This window comes from Muscardinus avellanarius (genome assembly GCF_963383645.1).
Source record: "Muscardinus avellanarius genome assembly, chromosome: 15".
In the NCBI taxonomy this organism is placed as follows: Eukaryota; Metazoa; Chordata; class Mammalia; order Rodentia; family Gliridae; genus Muscardinus; species Muscardinus avellanarius.
In genome coordinates, this window is record NC_137801.1 from 8107606 (window position 1) to 8122267 (window position 14662).

Below are 14662 nucleotides of genomic sequence, written 5' to 3' on the forward strand. Positions count from 1 at the left end.
ATGCCCCTGGGTTCCATCCCCAGTACTGCCAAAAAAAAAAAAAAAAAAAGCTTATAAAAGAATAAAGAGAAAATGGTTCTCCTCACAGTTCTGATAGCAAATGCATTGGTTGTTTACCAGTTCTCTGCAGATACAGCCGGGTCCCTGACCCCCTCTGGTTCTGACACGCGCTACCTGGAGTCAGCAGCACATCCTGTGGGAAGGGCTCAGAATCAACCTGTCAGATTCCACTGACAGATTGGGGGCCTCCCGTACTTCTGCCCAGCCAGCTATAAATTGGGGGTTCCTGGGACCCTCTCCTTGGGTTCAGTCATTCACTGGAGTGACTCCCAGAGCCCAGGGAAGCACTTTACTTAGGTTTTCTGGCTTCCCCTAAAGGATACAGCTCGGGAGCGATGCCTGGGGTTAGGTGCTCCCGGGTACACCTCTCCCGGCACCAGGCTCTCCATGCATGGTTGACTGAGTTACTGGTGTTTGGTGACAACCCAGTCCCAGCCCTTCTCTTCTTCCAGAGCTTGGGTGGGGCTGAAAGATGCACCTGCTAATCACATGGTTGGTTCTTGGGAACCACATCCATCCTCTGGGAGCCGCCTCGCTAGCGTAACTCAGGTGTGTTTGGAAGGGACCTGTTATGAAGGACAAAATATACCCTTTTGACATTTATCACTGAAGGGCTGTTTCAAGAGCCAGGAAAACATTGAATATTGTAATAAAATACGCTTCTGTTATTCTTAAGCTTGATCACGTAGGAAATAATGTATAGGAAATGACAAGGGTTTTAGGAGTTCTGGCCAGGAGCTAAGAGACAAAGAACAAGATGTATATTTCTTATTCTATGATCATAGCATGGTTTTATGGAGTGATAGAAAAACCATACAGGCCGGCAGCAGGGTCAGAAAGATCCCAGCATCAACTGCACGGTAGGCCAGTCGCAAAGTGTGAGTGCGCCTCGAAATGCCTGGAGTTGCAGGGAGTGTCCCCAGGTGGGGCGCCAGGCTAATTCCCAGCAAGAATCAGAGTGGTGTGCACCTTTGTGTGTGTGTGTGTGTGTGTGTGTGTGTGTGTGTGTGTAAGGCAGATGTCTTGGAATTGCTGAGAAGAGAACACCATGTGTGGGTGGTATTTGAAGCTGTGCGGCTAATGTGTTTTTTGCTTTGATAACTTGGAAGGCCGAGGCTTGTAAAAGCATATAAAAGAATAAGGAGCCGGGTGTGGTGGGCACGCTTGTAATCCCCACACTTGGGAGGCAGAGACAGGAGGATCGCGCAGGTTCGAAGCCAGCTGTGCTGGCTTAAGAGACCCTGTTTCCAAATAAAAAGTATTAAAAAAAAAAAAAACAGGTATGGGAGTGTAGCCTGGAGGTAGAAGGGTTTCCAGGAATTTTAGTACCACCAAAAAAAAAAAAAAAAAAAAAAAAAAAAAAAAAAAAAAGAGAGAGAGAGAGAGGGGGGGGGGGGGAGAAAACGAGTCTCCTCTTCCTCCAGATAGCCAAAGTGTCTGGAGAGGGCCTGGGACTCAGCCGCAGAATATGAGTCAGGGCTGGAGAAGAAGAGGACCCAGGAAAGGGCCCTGGGCTGGCATGGCCAGGTGTGGGGCACGGCAGGACGATATCGAGGGGAGGGCTGGCTCTGCCCAGGCGGGCCGTGGCAGGCTCGGGGGTCCAGGAGCCGCAAGGGATGAGTACCCCGAGAGCTCAGGCTCCTGTCCTCTGAGCCTACCCATCTCTTGGGCTGTCCCTTCCTCCATTTCTTCTGCCCCCATCACTGTGCAGGAGGGCACCTCAGCAGTGGCAGCAGCCACCAGCACCCCTGTTCTTCTGCTTCCTTGTGGCCTGTCTCCCTCTCTTCCCCCGGGACACTTTCTCAGGACCGTGGGTCAGCGAGTCCTGCTGCTGCTCTAGAATCTGTGGCTTCACACGGCTGCTTCAAAAGCCCCGCGAGGCTCCCTCTTTGTCCGACCTCCCTTCCTGCCTGTGCTCTGTGCTGGGCACAGCTCCTCCCGGTGCCTGGTGTCTGGGCCCCATGGCTTTGCAGGGACCTCTTGCTGGCTGTGGCGTCTGTCTGCCGCCCTTTTCTTTTTTCTTTTCTTTTTTTTTTGGTGGTACTAGGGATGGAACCCAGGGGCCTTCTATCTCCGGGCTACACTCCCAGACCTATTTTATAATTTATTTGGAAACAGGGTCTCTTAAGCCAGCTGAGTCTGGCTTCAAACCTGTGAGATCCTCCTTGTCGCAGCCTCCCAAGCGCGGGGATTACAAGCGTGTGCCACCACGCCCGGCTTGCCGCCCTTTTCTTGAGAGAACCTTTCTAACGCCTGCTCCGGGCAATGTGTTCTCTTTCCGCACTCGTATCTCCCTTAGCATTTGCTTAAACACAGCAGCACTGATTTATACTTTATTTACTTGTGTATTCTCTGTCCATCATTGACTCATCAGATCCCTTCACGGGGACTAAGCATATTTAAAAAATATGCTTTTATTTTTATTTTTTGGTGGTACTGGGATGGAACCCAGGGGCTTTCTACCTCTGGTATATACTCCCAGTCCTATTTTATACTTTATTTGGAAACAGGGTCTCACTAAGTTGCTGAGAGCCTCACTAAGTAGCCGAGGCTGGCCTCGAACCTGTGCGATCCTCCTGTCTCAGCCTCCCAAGTGCGGGGATTACAAGCGTGCGCCACCATGCCCGGCTATGCTTTTATTTTTAATTGACACTTAGAACATTGTGACATTTTAGTACCTGTATATGCTGTATAATATCAAATCAGGGTTACTGGAATATCTGTCACCTCACACGCATATCATTTCTTTATATGGAGAACATCGAACAATCCTCTTTGCTGACTATTTTGAAATATTCAATTAATTAGTCAACATAGCTGTCCTACTATGCTGTAGAATATTAAATGTTCTTGCGGCCCACTTGCACCTCTGCGCCCATTAGCCATTCCTGAGTCGAGTCTTTTCTCTCCGAGTAGATGTCCTGAATGTTTGCAGAGTGGCTGGCTGGGCAGGTCACCCGCAGCGTGGCCGCCTGTCCCTCTGCTGGTAGGAGAGAAGCCAGGCTGGAAGGTGTTACACAGGACAAGCCATTTGTTCCTCTTCTCCAGTAAAAGCAGTCCTGTTTTTTCAAATATTATTTCAGTATTATTCTGAAGAACTTATTCTTGCCTGGCACCGTGGGGGCTACTAAGCTGTCTAAAATCCAGCTTCATTTCTCAGGAGCCTTAAGATTTAGCACGTGAGATCCGTGCACAGTGACAGAGCGAGGCACAGGTGGCTGTGGCCATGTGGACCAGGCAGGCAGGGTCCTGGGATGCCTGCGGTCAGCCTCCCCGCAGCCTGCCAGGGCCGAGATCGCCAGGCTTGCTGATTGCTGATTGGGGTTGGGGAGATGGGCCCTGGTGGTGGGTGTTTCAGAGAGCATTCCAGAAACCACATGATCTGAGCCCAGCGAGAACGGGTGTGTGACCCGCTATGGAGGGAGGGGGAGGACCCTTCTGCCCAGCTCCAGGCCGGAGCTCATTGTTTTCCTGTGTTTTTTCTGCTTCCTAGGCTCAGACCATGAATTACGTGGGGCAGCTGGCCGGCCAGGTGTTCGTAACAGTGAAGGAGCTCTACAAGGGGCTGAACCCCGCCACACTCTCGGGGTGCATTGACATCATTGTCGTCCGCCAGCCCAATGGGAACCTTCAGTGTTCCCCTTTCCACGTCCGCTTTGGGAAGATGGGGGTCCTGCGCTCCCGGGAGAAAGTGGTGAGTCCCGGGACCTGGGTGCGCTCTGCTCAGGGAACAGGGCCGTGTCTCCTGTGTCCCGAGCGCTTAGACTCGGGGTTTCGGCTTCCCATTGGGAATGTCTGCTCACTGAACCCGCAGTTGCCAGTTCCTGTTGTCCTGGTTGCTATGGCTATATCCCTTAGTCTACACTGTAATGGCAGACACCGGACTGCTTATCCAAAAATTCGGGCCTGAGTAGATGCCCTGAATGTTTGCAGCGTGGTTGGCAGGGCAGGGATTCCTGAACCCTGGCTCCTTGCCGTGGTGTCTAGTGGTTAATTCTGGCTCTTTGGGGGGCTCTTTGTTGAGACTTTGGCCTCAAACTTCCACGTGGCCTCTCCCTTTGGCCTCGAGTCCCCTATAACTTGGCCCATGAGGACGAGCGTCTCGAGAGAGGAAGCAGGTGGGCTCTGTTCTATGACCTAGCCTTGGAGGCCACGTGGCGTCATTTCTGTTGTGCCCTCTTGGTTGGGGACCATCAGTCTTTCCCACCTCCAGGGGAGGAGAAATGGGGACTGGCAGGGCTCTGGAAGAGCCCGGGGACCAGAAATACTGATGTGGCCATTTTTGCAAAAGCCAATCTGTCATACCCATGGAAAAAAAATCCTTAAAAATTGATTAAACATTTCATTCCACTACTTAATGTGGAGTTGGAATGATGCATCTTGATTGGTTCTTTGAGTTAAGTTCAAGCGCTCGGTGGAGAGGATTTCAGAGATCCCAGCCCGCAGCAGACGGAAGGTCCAGGCTGTTATTTCTGAAGACGGGGCTGAGTTTGAACTTGAACTCTATTAACCAGTTCTGTGAGACGGGCCAGGTGATCTCAGGGGAGCTTCTCCATTTTGAGGTCCCTTCTCCATCCTCAGAGGCCTGAGCCCAGAACAGCCCCCCCACCAGTACTCAGGGAAATTGTGTGCATCCTGGATGGACTGCCCGAGATGTGGGGCTGCAAGGTGCCTTCTGGGTGGGACTAGAGTGTTTATGGCGAGGTGTGTCTGTGCCTCGAGAGTTCCCGGGGAGGCGATGGCGGAAGTGGCTCTTCTGCTTCTTAACGGTGGTTTTCCCTTCAGGTCGACATAGAAATCAACGGGGAATCCGTGGATTTGCACATGAAGTTGGGAGATAATGGAGAAGCATTTTTTGTTCAGGAGACTGATAACGACCAGGTGAGGAAGGCGGGGGTTGAGCTTTGAGCAGGGCTGTGTGGAGCCGTAGAGGGATCTCAGCTCCCCATGGTAGGAGCCACCGGCTTAATCATCGATAGTGACCCTACTTTGTTATAATTGTTAAAGTGCAGGGTTCAATCCCCAAAGGCCTTTGATGAACTGCTGGCTTCTGATCCTCTGTCAGATGGGCAGCCATGCCTCCAGGCGGCTGGTGGTGCTCTGCCGTCAGCCTGCCCCACTATGGCCCTTTCCAGGGAGCGCTGGGCTCTTGCGTTAACCCTAGGGGACCCCTGGCTCTGTCCTGAGCCTTTTTTTGGGAGTGGAGTACTGTGGATGGAACCCAGGGGCATTCTACCTCTGAGTTACACACCCAGCCCTATTTTTTATTCTTTATTTTGAAACCGGGTCTCACTGGGTTGCAAAGGGCCTCACTGAGTAGCTGAGGCTGGCCGCGAACCGTGATCCTCCTATCTCAGCCTCTCCAATGCTGGGACTACAAGGGTGCACCACCACGCCCGGCTCTGTCCTGCTCCTTAAGCTCAAAGTAACAAGACTCTTTGGAAAACTTGTCCTCTCTCTAGGAAGTGATCCCCATGTACCTGGCCACCTCCCCCATCCTGTCAGAGGGAGCTGCGCGGATGGAATGCCAGCTGAAAAGGAACCCAGCGGACAGGATCCGGGGTCTGGACCCCAGCATGGCCGCCCAGGTCTCCCCTCCCACCGAGAGCCTCTCCAGCGGCTCCCTAGTGAAGAAGAGAAGGAAGAGGAGGCGGAAGTCGCAGCTGGACAGCCTGAAGAGGGAGGACAGCAGCAACACCTCAGAGGACGAAGACATGTTCCCCATAGAGATGAGCTCGGATGAGGACGCGGGCCGGCCGGACGGCAGCAGGTGAGCCGGAGACGTGCTGGCAGCCTCCAGGTGGCCTCGAGAGCGCCTCTCGTGTGTTCCTCAGAACTTCTTATTCTTCTGTTGGGCATTTTAGATGGAATTTTGGGATTAGGAGTCTTCAGAGTGGAGCCTGAAAGACTGAGAGTGTTGGCGACACTGTGCCTCCCTGGCTGGTCGTGCCAGCTCCAGAACACAGCCCCGAGGTGGGGACCGAGAGAGGCATGGGGACTGAATGCAGGAGTGGGTTGGAAACGAAACCTGGGTTCCCTCAGACCCGCCCGGTGCTGGGATGGAACCCTGGGCTCACGTGCTGAGAAGGGGCTCTACCCAGCTCCACCGCAGCCCGGAACCTGGCATTCTTTTTATTTTTTATTTTTTATTTTTTGAGGATTGGATCTGGAGTTCTCTACACTCTGAGCTATACACTAGTCTTTTTTATTTATTATTATTATTTTCTTTTTTGTGTGTGGTACTGGGGATGGAACTCGGGACTTCTACCTCTGGGCTACATTCCCAGACCTATTTTATATTTGATTTGGAAACAGGGTCTAAGTTGCTGAGGGTTTCATTAAGTAGTTGAGGCAGGCTTCGAACTTGCGTGGTCCTCCTGTCTCAGCCTCCCAAGTATTAGGATTACAAGTGTGTGCTACCCAGCTTATTTATTGTTTATTATTAATTATTATTATTATTATTTATTATTATTTGTGGTGCTGGGGATTGGACCCAGGAACATTTTATCTCTCAGTTATATTGCCAGCTCTGTTTTATTTTTATATATTTTATTTGGAAACGGGTCTTGCTAAATTGCTGAGGCTGGCTTCAAACCTGAGACCTTCCTATCTCAGCCTCCCAAATACTAAGGTTACATTTGTGCACCACCATGCCCAGTCCTTTTTATTTATTTTGAAATAGGGTCTCACTAAGTACACAATCTCCTTGAACCCACGATCCTCCTGTCAAAGCCTCCCAAGTACTGGGATTACAGAAGTACGTTCCTGTCCTGGGATCAGAACCTATTTATTCTTATTTGAGCACCAACTACACACGTTGGGCTGGGTTTAGATTGGGGCTGAGGTGTGATGGATTTAGGATTAAAAATGGCTGTAGCACATGCTCGGTTTTATATATGAGCAAATGCTTTTCATTTTAGTAAATTATTATTATTATTATTATTATTATTATTATTAATTATTATTTTGCAGTACTGGGGATGGTACCCATGGACATTCTACCTCTGAGCTACACCCCCTGCCCTATTTTTTATTCTTTATTTTGAAACAGGGTCTCACTGAGTTGCAAAGGGTCTCACTATGTAGCTGAGGCTGTCCGCCAACCATAATCCTCCGGTCTCAGCCTCCCTCATGCTGGGATTACAAGTGTGCACCACCATACCTGGTTCAACTTTTTTCATTTTTAATTTGGACCTGCCCCAAAGTTTAATGGACATTTTCCTTCCTTCTTTTTCTTTGCTTCTAGGAGTGCAGTGAAGTTTTCTTTATCTGTATTACTGTTTTGGTGACAAAGGCCAGTTTTGAAGTGCAGAACTCATTTTTAAGGAATATTTATGGTTTCTGACTTTTAGGCAATTTAGTATAGTTTTTGATAATTATTTTTATATCTCATTAGCATAAAGAAGGGATAAAAAAACATTGGAATGGTCCTCCTGCTTCATTATGCAGATTAGGATCTATTTTCTTTTTCTGGCTAAAAATAAAGGTAGATTGGCGTGTTGCTTTCCCTAAGCATAGCTTCTAATCTGCTGTCAGCGCGGGAGCGGGGGCGGGGCCTGGTGTGATTGACTTCCCTGCATGGCGGTTGGTTCTAGAACTTCGCAGTAGGTATTTCAGGCGACGTTGACAGTGCAGACAGATGGCCTCCGCAGGATAGGAAGATGGTGCCGTCTTCTGTGACGAGCTGCTGGTATCTGACGCTGGGCAGTTCTGCGATCCCTTTGTAATCCAAAGATACACTGGGCCGATGTCATTTCTTGGTTTTGCCAGACGAAACGTGATCTGTGTGTGGCCACGCGGTATTTCGGCAGCGCCACCTGTACACGACAAGGGTTTGCACACCCTGGGTCTGGTTTTGGGCTGACCCACCTCTTATGACTCTTGTGGGGTGAAATGTAAAAGGCCACCGTGAGGTTCCTCGGCGGGCCCGGGGAGCAGTGTGATCAACTGGCGTGTGTCTAAGTCCAGACGCTCAGAATGTCATTTTAAATTTGCAATTCAGTCAAAGCACAAGCACACGTTTATTTCTGCTTCTATCACTTTTTTCCCCCTGCACTGCCTGGAATATACGTGAGTGTTTGAAAGGGATTATGTTAAAAGACAACACACACAAACACACAATAAGTGGCAATTGAACTAGATAGTTCACAAAAGAAGAAGAAATACAAATGGCCCATGTATAAAAAAGTTTTCAACATCATTCACGATCAGGGAGATGCAAATCAAAACTGCACTGAGATTCCATCTAATCCCAGTCAGAATGGCGGTCATCAAGAAGTCAACCAACAATAAACGCCGGTGGGGATGTGGAGAAATAGGAACCCTGATGCCTGTGGTTGGACTGCAAATTAGCGCAGCTGCTACGGGGATCCGTGTGGAGGTTTCTCAGAAGATTACGGATGGGTCCACCGTATGGCCCAGCAGTCGCGCTCCTGGGCATCTTTCAAAAGGAGCTGAAGTCACCAGAGTCTAGTGATCTGTGCACACCCGTGTTTAGAGCAGCGCCGTTCACAACGGCCAAATTATGGAAGAGCCTCAGTGTCCACCAACAGGCGAATGGTTAATAACTGTACATGCATGCCATGGAATTTCCTCAGTTATAAAGAAGAACAAAATTATATCGTTTGCATAAAGATGGATGGAGCTAGAGGACATTATGTTGAGAGAGATGAGCTAGTCACAGAAAGTGAAGGGTCAGATGTTTTCTCTTTTCTGTAGAAGCTAGGAAGTACTGGGTTACAGGAGGGACATTGATAAAGGAGGAGAAATCCCAGGGGGGCGGTGGAGAGGGCCCAGGGGACGGCAGTGGGAAGGTTAGTGAAGGAAGCACTTCTGTTGACATCATGTACACATGCGGAATTATCAGTGGCAATCTCGATGTCAAGTACAGGGAAGGGCGGAGAGTTGAGGGAGCCTCGGGGAAGCCCACCAAGTGCTGCGCGCATGGAGGCCCCAGCACTCTGAACCGCAGTATGCTGTGAGACCACAGTGCACCGATTAAAGTATAAAGAAATAGAAAACAAAAAAGGGACCATGTTAGTCAACAAGACTCTTAGAGATAATCAAGAAAAAAACGGGACCTTGATTTTTTTTATGAATCTGCCACTGGCACCTGTTTGACTTTGTTTTTGTTTTCTTCCACCAGAACTCTTCCGGATGACCTACCACCATTCCCAGATGAGCTTCCTAAGGAAACCCTCCCCTCCATCTTGCCTTATTCCCAGTCAGCATCGTACCCCAATTCCGACCGAGAGTGGTCTCCCAACCCCAGGTGAGAGGCGCGCGCGTGTGTGTGTGTGTGGTGTGTGTGTGTGTGTGTATGTGTGTGTGATGGTTCATCTGCCCCTGCCCGAGTGTGTGTGTGTGTGTGTGTGTGTGTGTGTGTGTGTGTCATGGTTCACCTGCCCCTGCCTGAGGGTTAGACGTCAGCTAGAGGAAGCACGTCTAAGGAACTAGTGATGTAGAAATAAAAGACGAGAGCAATTAGGAGCAGAAAAACTGTGACAGAAGCCGGGCGTGGTGGCGCACGCTTGTAATCCCAGCATTCGGGAGGCTGAGACCTGGAGGATCGCGGTTCGCGGACAGCCTCAGCTACTTGGTGAGGCCCTCTGCAACTCAGTGAGACCTGGTTTCAAAATAAAGAATAAAAAATAGGGCAGGGGGTGTAGCTCGGAGGTAGAATGCCCCTGGGTTCCATCCCCAGACCCGCAAAAAAAAAAAAGAAAAACTGTGACAGGAAGTAGAAGGGATGAGATTGGGGTTAAGCCAGCAGGTGTGCAGGTCACCAGCTTTCACCAGACATCAGAGATCATCGCACATGTGGCTCTTGGCTTCCTGGGCATGATCCTGAAAAGGAAAAAGCCTTGTCCAGTTATGCCATGCTGATCACCAGAGCAGGAGATGGGGTGGCAGAGGCTGTCTTGGTTCTTGGCCTTAAAGTAAGGTTCAGGAGTAGAGGTGATGGTCCCGGGGTGGGGTGTCACCTTTCCTTAACGTAACACATGGTACCCATGCTGCTGACCTCAAGAGCACGCATTCCCCTGAAATGAACTTGCAAGGAGCCCTGGAGCCCCAGGGCTGCTCGGTGTGCAGATAGCCTTCCTGAAGACTCCAGGGACTTTTAAACCTGTGAAACCTATGAGAATATGGGAACCCTTGAGTGTGTTGTTCCCAAGGACTGGGGATGGAGCTAAATCATGTGTTCTCAAAAGGGACAGTGTCAGCCCTGTTGTGGTGAAAACTGTTTCTTGGTTGGCAAGCAAACCCATAAAATGTCATGGTGGCCGGGGGAAGGGCTGTTAGTTTCTCAAAAAGCTTGGGAGTGGGGCATTAATGAAAAGAAAAAAAAAAAAAAAAAGGGCTTGAGAAACCCTGATCCACGAGAAGTGACATCCTTGGGTTTTTCTTCTCCTGATGTCTCAGGTTAACCTGTGGTTTAAAATGGGCATATAGGAGCCCCAGGAGGCTCTGGCCGGGGCTGCTGTGGGTTTTGACCATGAGCCAGTCTCATCAACACACCCTGCTGGTTCCGGTTTGCTCAGGGCAATCTCCAGCAACAGCCAACAGTGTAGGTTAAAGCGGAGGTTGGGGAAAAAAACAGGTGTGTCTTATGCCTGGTGTCTAGCCAGGACTGGGTAGATGTTGGGCCACCAGGTGACCCTGGGCTGGTGGCGAACAGGGGCCCCCGCTCAAGTTCTGCCTGCTTCAGAGAACAGCCCTGTCCTGTAGAAATACAGTGCTCAGCTATCTATGGAATTTAAAATGTGCTGGTATTTAAAAAATATTTAAAAAATAAAAGAAGGTGAAATTAATTTCCAAGATATTTTATTTGGCCCAGTTGATCATTTCAAGAAGTAGTCAGTTAAAAATGTGAATGTGATGTCTCAGATTCTTGTTTTCACACTGAGTCTTTCAAATCCATTATAAATCCTGTGCATATGACTGTATCTCTGGACTGGCCACATTTAAGTGCTCAGGAGCTACGTGTGAACAGTGATCATTATTACTGGACAGTGCAGATAGGAGACTGTTCCAGAGCCTCATATGTTTTTTTCTCTGGGTCTGTGGAGATAACCCCGAAGAAGAGAAAACATTGCCATTTAGGAAGAAAACAATGCAGGATATTTAGGAACTGCCAATGGGTTGAAAAATCCATACATTAGCCTTAAGAATTTAAAACAAAAATTTTAAACACAGCTCTGCATAGAAGTCTTTGTTTTTTTTTTAATATTTTGCTTTATGAATTGAGAATAATGATCCCACCAGAAGATGTCGATGTGACCACTATTAACTAGAATTACAAATTAGGAGAAGTAGATAATTTCCCACTTGGAATGATGTCTTTAAAGAGACCTTTGACAGCACAGGATGGCGTAGTCTGACGGTGCCTTACCTGCCATGAGACGACGATCTCTTCTGGCCCAGGGAGGGAATGGACAGTGAAACGGTTCTCCTGGCCATTTCCTGCTTCTGTGGTTCAGAGGGTTCACGTTGGATTCTCAGGCGATTTCAGTGGAGAACCCTCTGCTGTCAGGCACCCGAGTGCTTATATTTTCGTACAAATATTGTCTTTGAGAGTAGCCAAGGAATTTATAGGAAGTTCCGTTGAAGTGACCTGCGATCTTTTCTCTCCCTCTCAACGTCCATCCTGTGGTGTGACCGGCAGCCCGGTAGATTGCAGAAGGACGCCCCCGCCTCACGTTGTCATGGCAGCCGAGGGTGGCCTGTCTAGCTCTTGCCCTCCACAGTCCGCCCACTTCCATGCTTCGGAAAGGTAGACCAGTTACTTTCCCTGTTTAGATGTACGTGATAATGGAAAGTTTGATCTAACTCCTATAAGTTGATTTTTACCACTAACCAAATGACTCATGAAGTGATATGAAGTGGAAATTTTGACCTAACACTCAGGAATCTGTCTCACAAACTAACCAACTGACTTATAGATCACAATATAATCTTATATATAGATGATTATTTCCCTTTCATTTAAAGCACGTATAGATCGGTATATGTATTTTTTAGTCCTAAATTCGACTCTCTGGAAATTATGTTTAAGCAGTTTCTATTGATCAGTAATCATGTGTATGTCTGTATAGAAGCACATTTCATATATCAGCAAGAATATATATGTACACACATATGCACATATCATTCTAACTCTGTGCAGTATTAGAAAGCTCGAATAATGGAGTAAAGTTGAGAAGTATGATCTTTGTGCCTGGGGCTGTCTGACAGATAAGCTACAAGATATTTTTGGGATGACACTTTAGTATCAGTCATCATTTATTCTAAGTGTTTCAGTAGCCTATTAGGCCATCCGAATAATGGATTCAGACGTGTTCCATAGCATCTCCAGAGTAGAAGTTAGGAGAGTGCCGTGGGACGGAGATCAGGACGCAAATTTCTATTTTCATTTGACACAGTTGCTAAGATTTCTGCTCCATCTCCTCTGTTCTGTCTACACTTTGACCTTCCTATGGGGTGGACTTACATGGCTCACTTTATGAACTTCAGCAACTAAGGCTATGTTTCCTTTCTACGTGGAAAACCTATTTTCTTTTTTATTAAAGAACCAACCTCCAGCAGGCACTTGATTCAGAGGTTACTTGTGCAGAAGGAAGACCATTCTAAAACGACACGAACAAAGTTATGAGTGGTTACAACTAATTGGTCCATTTGGACTGGCAAAAATTTTGCGAGCTTTTACGAGGCCCTTGTTTATGAAATTCAGTGGCCTTCTAAACTTACTCCTTTGAACCACCCTTGATCTTTAAAGTCCACTATCTACCAATGGGCTGTTTTGGAATCACATTTCTGACAGTGGCTCTCCACATCAGCAGGTCTTTTTCCCAGCCCATCCTCAGTGGGTTGAGTTCTCTCGGCCTCGAGTCATAGAATGTGTCTGTGTGCCTGTGCAGAACGTTGGGGCAGCAGCTGAGGCCCAAGGGGGCAGCACTTGCGGTAAAGGCCTATTTAGTGTGCAAGGAGGGGCCTCCAGGTTGTGACCCCCACACAGGGCTTGCTTCTATCTGATCATGAGCTTGCAAACTTGATGCAGTGGAATCCCCTGACTTGTGGCTTGCCTGGAAGACCAGCGTGTGAGGGGGCCATGTTGCCGGGAGGTGCCTATAGAGAGGCGCGCTGAGCATTTGATCCTTCTGGAGAGCAGAGGGCAGCAGGGCACAGCCCGGGGCCTGGTCCCATCCACCATCCGCTCCTGTGAAGTTGCCCTGGAGTGCTGCCAGTCCCTTTATGTTCGGGCCAGGGCTGCTTTTATGCAGCCACAGCCGAATCGGGCAGTGGTGGCAGAGACCACGTGACCTTGAGCCCTTGACAAGACAGGTTATCTGAGCCTGGATTCAGATCCAGACCATCCTGATGGGCACATTTACCATTGTGGTAGGGGAAAACCAGCTTATTTTCCCCAAGAATTGAGAACACAACATAAGTAGGCTTTATATGCTAACATAACTTGGACGAGATTTTTTTTTTCCGGTACTGGGGATGGAACCCGGGGGCGTCCTACCTCTGAGCTACACCCCCAGCCCTTTAGTTTGAAACAGGGTCTCACTAAGTTGCCTAGGGCCTCACTAAGTAGCTGAGGCTGGCCACGAACCTGTGATCCTCCTGGCTCAGCCTCCCCAGTACTGGGATTACAAGCTTGCGCCTGGCTTAGGAGAGATTTTAAACAGATGTTTCCAAGCCCGGGCACCATGGAGGGTAGGAAGCGGTTAGGGAGGACTCCTGGGATGTCCTTGGAGGCTACCGGGCTCGGGTTCCCAGGGGCGGGTCCCAAGGGCCCTCGCTGGAGGCCACACCACTCCTTTTTCCGTTCCATGGCTGTGGATGTGCGCTTGTGGATGCACCCCACCTTTGGAGAGAGCATAGTTGTAGAAGTAGAGGAAGCAGGTAGGCTCAAAGACAGGTGGAGGGCCCAGAATTCCTCCTGTGGGGCTGCTTCCTGGAGAGCAGAAAAGTGCCCGTGTGTGCCTGTGTGTGGAGGTGTGCGTGCATAAGCCCTCACACCGTGCTGTCTCTGGAGCCCCCTCTCCATGGGCAGGTGAGATAGAACCTGGGGGCTGCCCCGGGAGAGAACCGTAGCCGTGTGACACTCAGGAGGATCGGCAGTCAGCGGGCACCAAGGGAAGGGGCCAGCCTGTGGGTGCGCACCGCCGTGGGAAATGAGGGAGAGCGTGTTGAATTTGATGCTGCAAACGGCTTAAGGAGAGTCAGGGCCAGTTCAGCCACGAGGGAACCTCCTTGTTGGCCACAAGCTCAGCATCGCCGTGAGCTCTCCTCGGACCGTCAGGGAAGCATTTGTCTCCAGTTAGAGTCAAAATCTAACCCGAACAGGGAAATGGAGCCCAAGTGCGCTACTGAGAGGTTGCTTACGAGAATAGTCAAAGGCTGTGAGAGAGGAGGTGAAGGGAAATTGTGGTCTCTTGGTTTACGGCTTTACTTAAAAACTCTGCCCTCTTCCTCTGTCTAGAGAAAATGCTGCAGAAGAATTCAAGAAGGAATTAGTGTTTTTTTTCCTTCTCCCCCATGTGCGGTTTAGCGCACCGTGGGAATCCTGCACATCGGTTCTTTTGGCCAGTTTCTT

General features: G+C 49.3%; 1 protein-coding gene across 3 annotated transcripts in view; it reads left to right on the forward strand.

The window, feature by feature from the left end:
* Positions 1–14662, forward strand: part of LPIN1 (lipin 1) — a gene marked incomplete at both ends in the record, with an annotated part of 114890 nt that overhangs the window by 57900 nt on the left and 42328 nt on the right. The window contains 5 exons of one of the 3 annotated variants that reach the window (XM_080711471.1): positions 3554–3754; positions 4846–4941; positions 5523–5830; positions 9206–9331; positions 11726–11833. In XM_080711471.1, the coding sequence (XP_080567597.1) occupies positions 3554–3754; positions 4846–4941; positions 5523–5830; positions 9206–9331; positions 11726–11833 (839 nt within the window). Of the gene's footprint in view, positions 1–3553; positions 3755–4845; positions 4942–5522; positions 5831–9205; positions 9332–11725; positions 11834–14662 lie in introns of those variants that run through there. The other 2 variants (XM_080711472.1, XM_080711470.1) reach the window with 2 other exon arrangements.